General features: G+C 42.2%; 1 protein-coding gene across 1 annotated transcript; it reads left to right on the forward strand.

Moving 5' to 3' along the window:
* The first annotated feature begins 200 nt into the window (after nt 1–200).
* On the forward strand, nt 201–6,019 carry LOC122457511 (mucin-5AC-like). Its single transcript, XM_043502885.1, has 3 exons — nt 201–218; nt 3,880–5,493; nt 6,005–6,019. The coding sequence occupies exons 1-3, from the start codon at nt 201–203 to the stop codon at nt 6,017–6,019; spliced, it is 1,647 nt and encodes a 548-aa protein (XP_043358820.1).
* Nucleotides 6,020–8,535: the final 2,516 nt, after the last annotated feature.

An 8,535-nucleotide genomic window follows, 5' to 3' on the forward strand; every position in this document is an offset into this window, starting at 1 on the left:
TCTCTAAGGTGCCACAAGTACTCCTTTTCTTTTTTATCTGTAAAATGGAGCTAATAGCACTGCCCTACTGCACAGTGAGGGTAAATACATTAAAAATTCTGTGGCATGCAGATACTATGGTAGTAGAGGAGACCACAGATAGAGAATCAAGATGTGAAATGAATACCTATTCATGTGGTCTTTAGAAAAACATAGTAGATATGTTGAATTTGTTCCAGGTAAGGGCGGGAGTCAGCCCTTTAACACAGGGCACATAGATCTGGCTGGGTCAGAACAGAAGGTTAACTTCTCCCTCTAAAGCAGAAGTTGCTGCTCATACTCAAGAGATTTGCACCTGCTGGCCTAGTAACGGCATGTCCTTTTATTATGGTTACTGTATTTGTTATTTTTAGTGTCCCAAAGCATGCCACACCCTTGTCAAAAAAATATGTAAAAAGGCAGAGCCTTGCCCTAGAGAAATTAATCTAAAACGACAAGATACAGACGAAAGAGCAGGAGAAAGGGTGGCACACCCATCCTGGTTACAATGTACGGAGAATTAAAGGGTAGCTGTTTAGGTAATGGTGGAAAAAGGAGAGTTTGGAGGAGGGGCTGGAAGGATCAAAAAGGACAGTCCAGGCATGATGGGGAGTGGGGGAGAAGGCACAACACCTGGGCAGAGTGCAGGGTGCAGGTTGCAGCGGGCTGGGTGAATAGAGGTGCATGGCAGGCAGGTGCAAAGCTGTGCATTCCGGCCTAATCCTCCTTCCCAAAGACAAGTTACAATTTGATTGACAACTGCATTCAAAGCAGATGTTATTTAAAACACGCAGGACTAGACTCTGTCGCAACTGGTGACGTCAGTAGAGGCGAAGGAGATAAGCGGTCATCTTAAATTTGTACATATACCTTGTCACAAGCAGCAGGGCAGAATCTCCCTGCTGGGCTCAAGGAAGTGCTAGGGGAGGTGACCAGATAACATGCTGGCCAGTACCAAGAGACTGGCATCTCCGGCTCCCAGGATGGCTAACATGTATACCACCATCAGCTGCAAGCACTAACTTAGCCTTCCCTGCTTCCCCAGCACAATTGTTTCTTGTAAGCACAGCTTTCAGCCCACTGTAGTATTCATCAGCCAAAAATTCCATGGATTATTGTACGCTAGACATACCCACTGTAAATCAGTCCTAAAAATACGCCCCTGCTCCAGAAGCCAGGGAAGTCAAAATGAAGCCACAACTCCTCTGCGTCCTGTATGCAGGGTTACCAGCCACTCAAAAGCCCAGTAACCGCTCCTCCGCATTCCAGACTCCATGCCAAACAGGTATGAAGATCCTGAATTGATAGCATTTCGGGGTGTAGAGGAGGGCTTCCCCTACCTTCTGTCTGCAGCCCCTGCCCCTACATAGCTCTGCATAAGGCCTAAGTGCTGTTCAGGGCCCCTATTCTGCGGCGACACTCAGCCTAACACAGTATCTCTACATTCGGCTTTAAGGCTTTCATTTAAACCAATAGATCTCCTTTTTGCACCTGCACAAACAGCAGATTCAGTTTTGCGGGCTCAAGTGGTAACTGTCATAAATTTCAGGCACAGCTGATAGTAGCAGAATGTCTGTGAAGACCACCAAGAAGCTAGATACCTAACGGCTACCATCTGGAGGCACTGAATTGCAGGCACAAAACAGGAAGCCAGGTTTTAAAATCAGGCCCTAAAATGTCAAGTGTCATTTATATGTCAGAACAAATCACTTCTTGACTACGTCTAAGTTTTGGATCCTGAGTTTTTACAGCAATAGCAGATATTAATGACTAGAGGAGAGCAGGAAACAGTTTTCCTGTCTCATGAGATTTTTTCAAGATTTCAACATTTTCCCCCTCCTAAAATAGGACAAAGTGAAAATCTTGTGAATTTTCTTGAACAGATATCCCCCCAAAATTCAAATCGGTCAGATTGATCAACACATTTTGTTTGGATAATTGCAAAATGTTTCATTTTGATTTTGACCTTCTTATTTTTGATTTTTTTTTAGTATAAATTAACTAAAATTTCAAAACAAAAATTCATTTTGACTCAAAAAATAAAACTTTGCATTTTGGAAATGTCGAAATGGGATGTTCTGATAATTTTGAAATATTTTTTTCCAAATTTTTTTCAAATTGGGAGATTTGTTGAAACCAGTTCTTTCTCATGGACAGTTTAATCAGTTTTGACAAACTGACATTTTCTAGGGGGAAAGAAGTTATGGAAAACTTGTTTTCCTGTAGGAAATTAGATGGCTAGATAGCTCTCAAAAGTCCCAATTCAGCAAAACACTTATGCATGTGCTTAAATCCCATTGATGTCATTGGAATGTAGCCTGCTTAGAGTTAAGCATATACTTATGCTGAACTGGGGTCAAAGTGCTTTAGAGAGGTGGTAAATTATCATTTCTGTTTGAATGATGGAAAGACAAAGCTGCAGGAAGGTTAAAGGGCCTGAGAGGAAGGATGGTCTCGGGGTTAGGGTGGTAGCCTAGGGCTTGTAAAAGCCAGGTTCGATTCTCTACTCCACCACAGATTTCCTGTAGCAGCTCTAGTGTAGTATAAAGGCTTGATCTTGTAAGTGTACTAAGCATTCTGGACTTGATCTGTCAAGTCAATTAAGCAGCTGCTTAACTTTAAGTGCATGAGCAGTCCAATTGACTTTAAATCTCGTGTCGTAAAGGGTCCCCTTATTGTCTTGGACACCAAATTCACAACAAAATAATCTGCAGAGGATAACCCAAACCTTTTGCTGAGCACTTAGTCTTAGTCTACTCTGAAATCTAAAATAGTTAACACCTATTAGATGCCCTTTCCGACAATAACATTCCAATGGGGACTCAGCCCTTTTATCTGAATAGCTGTGGTGGCCCAGAAGGTTCATGATGACACATGACACAGATCTTTGAAGAGAACCCTCTCTGTTTGCATTTTAAATTATGATCTTAATGCACAACAATAAAAATGGAGTTGAGCGGAGGCATTCACGCAGCAAGAGGAAGAAATGGGACTCATGGTCACCCTTTGCAACTGTCACATTTGTCATATTCAAGTCTGATTATATAACACTTCTGAGTGGGGAGGGGAACAGAAAGTGGATGGAGTGAACAGGTGTTTGTGGCTCCAGAAAATAACTTCTACTTGTCCATAAAACATAAGCACAATTGGTTAAACAGATCCTCACTCCAACTCAAAGTCTAGATGCCACTCTCTGAAGGACTTAAGGGGGACTTTCCATGATGCTTAAGCAATGTAATGACCTTTCAGATGAGAGTGTAGGGGTGGGCAATTTCACCCCATAAGCATAAACCTTGATCCATGTCTATCTTTGAGTGCTATGTAATACAAATATATAATAAATAATGATAGTGCAATTAATAATAAATAATACCTAGCCTTATATAGTACATTTCATCAGTTAATCTTAAATAACTGCTAGATTCCAAGCAACCAATAGGCTACCAAAAAACTTTGCATTAAATATCTCCACTTTATTAATGGCACATTCTGAAAAACATACAATTCCAATAAAAAGCACAAGTTTCATACGGTGACCAAGACCTTCTCAGTACCCATCTTTCTTAATTCACTGCTTGTAGATATAGTATCCCCCATATTCATCATTACAGTTCTCTCATGTATTGTTTGTTTTGTGGAAAATGCTATAGAACGAGAGCAAGTTGAAATGTTTTGTTCAAAAAATTTTCAGTTAAAAAATTTAAAACTGCCTGTTTTCTGAATGAAAAATGGACATAGGAAGATTTTTTATTAAATGTATTTTTTCTTGTAAAAATTGAATTATTTTTGAATAATAAATATTTGTTTTCCATCTCTTTCCACTTGTTCACCACTGAATAAAATAGAATGAAGGCTGTCTAGAGCTTTATTTTTTCCCCACTTTTTAATTTTTCCTTTTTTTTTTACAGTCTCTCTCTTTCAATAGAGACTACAAGCATAATAACTCCTATTCTTATTGTATTGCCAGAGTTCCAGGCTGCAGAGAGTTTGGCGACTACAGAGATCAACATTACTACATTAAAGACAGCTTCCGTAGCAGAACCTACAGCAATAACTAGAACGACAGTTTCAGAGACAAACACAGTTCCTAGAAACACAGTTTTAGACGCCTCAACTATACCTTACACATCCACATCTCCTACAGACACCACATCTAAAACAGAGATTACAACAATAAGTATTAGCACTACAATTGAGAAGACAACCACGCTTCCCCTGTTTACAGCTTCACTACCTGGGAGCACAGCTATAGCCACCTCAGCTATACAAGAGACCTCCACAGCTCTGCGAGACACCACTTCCCCAGTGCAGTCTTCATCAATATCTACTACCGCTACAGTAGAAAAGACAACCACCGTTCCTCCTCCTATCAGCACTATAACTGAGAGCACATCTGTAGCCACATCTACTATACCAGTGACATCCACGTCTCCTGTAGAGACCACATCCCCAACAGAAACAACAATAATAACTAGTACAAGTAGAGTGGAAGAGACAACCACATTCTCCCTCCCTCAAACTTCACAACCTGAAAGCACAGCTGCAACCATGTCAACTGCACCAGAGACCTCCACAACTCCTGTAGAGACCACATCCCCAACAGAGAGGACAACAATAACCAGTACCACTGGAGCTGAAGAGACAACCACACTGTCCCTCCTTGCAACTTCACAATCAGAAAGCACACCTGCAGCCAGCTATGGCACAAGAGAAACATCCACTTCTCCTCTCCAGACAACTTCTGCAGCTGAAACTACAGCAATAACTAGTACTCCTACAATAGAGGTGACAACCACTGTTCCTATCCCTACGTCCTCACTACCCAGGAGCACAGCTATAGCCACCTCAACTGCTCCAGAAACCACTACAGTTACGATAAAGACCACTTCCCCAGCTGAGACTACACCAATGATTAGTTCTTCTATAATAGAAGGGTCAACCACCCTTCCCCTTCTTAGCACTTCACAACCTGAAACCACAGTTGCAGCCAGCTCTACCATAGGAATAACACCCACCTCTCCTTTCCAGACAACTTCTGCAGCTGAAACTACTGCACTGACTAGCACCACAAGAAGTGAAGAGACAACCACGCTTCCCCTTCTTACAACTTTAGAAACTGGGAGCACAGCTATAGCCACGTCAACTGCTCCAGAAACCACCACAGATACATTAGAGACCTCTTCCCCAGTACAGTCTACAGGAATATCTCCTACCACTACAGTAGAAAAGACCACCACAGTTCCTCCTCCTACCAGCAATATTATTGGGAGCACAGGTGTAACTACATCTACTATACCAGTGACATCCACATCTCCTGTAGATACCACATCCCCAACAGAAACGACAATAATAACTACCACGAGTAGAGTGGAGGAGACAACCACTTTCTCCCTCCCTCCAACTTCACAATCTGAAAGCACAGCTGCCGCCACCTCAACTTCTTTATTCGAGGTGACAACCACTATTCCTGTTTCTGTGAGTACAGTACCTGGGAGTACAGCTATAGCCAGCTCACCTATTCTAGACACCTCCACAAGTCCTGTAGAGATCACATCCCCAACAGAGAGGCCAACAATAACTAGTACCACTGGAGCTGAAGAGACAACCACGCTTTGCCTTCTTACAACTTCACACCCTGGGAGCACAGCTATATGCACCTCGACTTTTCCAGTGACCTCTACAGCTCCACTAGGGACCACTTCTCCAGCACAGACTACAGCAATATCTACTACCAGTAGAGGAGAAAAGGCAACCACAGTTCCTTTTCCTACCAGCCGAATAAGTGGGAGCACATCTTTGGCCACCTCTACCATCGGACAGACATTCAGCTCTCTTTTAGAGACTGCTTCTCCAGTTCATATTACAGCAATGACTAGTCACACTACATTAGAAGAAACAACCACAATTAGTCTTCCTACTACTACACTACCTCAGAGCACAGCAGGAGTTGCCTCTTCTTTTCCACAGACCTCTATTGCTTCTCTAGAGACCACTCCCCTAGCTGAGATTTCAGAATTACCTAGAACCACTACAGCGGAGGAGAAAACCACAGTTGCCCTTCCAAGTACTTTCCCAGTCGAAATTACAAATTCTCTGGCTATCACCACCCCATCTCCTGTGGCAACTTCCGTCACTGAGACCACAACTAGAGTCACTTCTATTTTACCATTGATATCCATGGTCCGTCTTGAGACAGTTTTGCCCTCTGAGAGCACAAGAATTCCCAGCACCTCTACAGAAGTTGAGACAACCACAGCTGCCCTTCTTGTCACTTATCCCACTGCAACCACAAGTGCAGTCACCTCCTCTTTAGCAGAGACATCCACGGTTGCTGTTACGATGACTTCTCCAGCTGAGACCACAGTGACACTGACTCCCACCACAGCAGGTCCTAAAACATCCACATCTGCTCTGGAGACCAATTCCTCATCTGAGATCCCAATATCTTTGGGCACTACCACAGAACTGGGGACACTCACAGGATCCCCTGTCACCACAGTTCTAGCTGAGACTACTAAAACATCACCCATTGCTACAGCAGCAGAGAGAAGCACAGCGGCTCCGATCACCACTACCCCTGCTGAGACCACAACAACTTTCACCTCCACTAGAGCAGAGGGAACAACCACATCTGCCCTTTTTACAAGTTCTCCGGCTGAGACCACAACCTCTCTGGGCGTCCTTATCGGAGGAGAAACAATGGCAGCCGTCTCTGTGATGATCACAACATCGCTTTCACCTACCACAGCTGCATTGACAAGTAAGGGCATTATTTTCCTCTTGTTTATCCTTTCCGATTTAATGAAACAAATTGTTTCTGAGTGTTATTATCCTGTTAGAATGGAGGTATTTTGAAGACAGCAAAATCGAAGGTTCCAGGCAGATATTATCTGAGATATATTTTTAGTGAAATTTAGAATTTTCATATATATAGGAAACAAGAGAAATGTGAACTTAAAAGAAAAAATAAATAGAACAGATGGGAGTATCTTATTTTAATGAAGGCGTCTGCTCAACTCAACCAGTCTTTCAGGTTTTTAGTTAACAGAAATAATGTGAGGGGGAGAGGATACAAACTGATATAAAAAAGGGATTGGAATGGCAAATGTCCCAATTTTTCTTGGTACCTTTTTCTCATTTACAGTAATTGCTTGTAAGCTTGAAATGGAGTATGTGTTTAAGATTAAGCATATGATTAAGTCTATCCCTTTTCAGCAAAGCACTGAAGCAAGTGCGTAGTCTCGCTGATGTCAGTGGGACTACTCATGCTTAAAAAAATATGGTCTGAATGCACAAAAGGAGTTAGGCGTGGTGAGGCTGAGCGTCACAGCACCTAACCTTTAGGCAGTTAGAAAGTCACTGAGATTCACAAAGCCTGAGTTAGATACCTAAGCTGTTATATAATGAATGAGGGGAGAGAGGTTCCGTAGAATAATATCCACCAGGCTATAGAGTTGTTCTCGTGTGCTTTCTCTCTTTCTGCGGCCCAAATAACTCAGAGAGAGATAGGAAGATTGAGAGCACGCAAGTGCAAGTGCACACATGAGAGTGAGTCACTAGCCAGGATGGGGAAGACCCAGGATGCAGTCTCTGGGCCCAGATGACTCTTTAATTATTTATCCAGAGGACAACAGTATGTCTCCCACATCCCCGGTCAGTGACCTAACCACAGAGCTATAAAGTCATGAGGGAGGACCACCTATTCTCCCCAGCAAGAACTGTTTTGTGTGAATGCACCCGAGGGGCCCAGTCCAGGAGGCATGCTCAGGTTATTTTACTTTTGTATTAGTGCAACTGTTGCTGGAATATTGTGTCCAGTTCTGGTGCCCACAATTCAAGAAGGATGTTGATAAATCGGAGAGGGGTCAGAGAAAAGCCCAGAGAATGATTAAAAATTAGAAAACATGCCTTAGTATGATAGACTCAACGTACAAAATCTATTCAGCTTAACAAAGAAAAGGTTGTGGTCAAGTCATCCCTCAATCTGTAAGGACCTGCCTTGGGAACAAATATTTGATAAAGGGCTCTATAGCGAATGAAAGTATCACAAGATCCAGCAGCTGTTAGCTGAACCTAGACAAATTCAGACAGGAAAAAATGTGTACATTTTAAAAAATGAGAATAATTAGCCTTTGGAAAAATTTAGCAAGAGCTGTGGTGGCTACAACGACATTGCCAATTTTAAAATCAAGGTTAGATTTTTTTTTAAAAGTTATTCTCTATTTCAAAAGGAATTATTCTGGAGGAGTTCTGTGGCCTACAGGAGGTCAGACTAGATGATCACAGTGGTCATCTCTGACCTTGCAATCTATGAAGCTATGAATGAGAGCGCAAATTAGAGTTACAACCACTACAAGAGTAGTGTATAGATTTGTTAGTGTAACTGAGAATGAGGTCCAGAGAGTAGGAAATGGAAAAAGTATTGAAGAGCAAACTATAGAATGACTCTCTTATATATGTTCAACGAGAAATGCAGATGGAAAAAATTCAGAACTGGAGAGAAAATGTCACAATTTT

The sequence above is a fragment of the Dermochelys coriacea genome, chromosome 25 (assembly GCF_009764565.3).
Source record: "Dermochelys coriacea isolate rDerCor1 chromosome 25, rDerCor1.pri.v4, whole genome shotgun sequence".
Taxonomy (NCBI): domain Eukaryota; kingdom Metazoa; phylum Chordata; order Testudines; family Dermochelyidae; genus Dermochelys; species Dermochelys coriacea.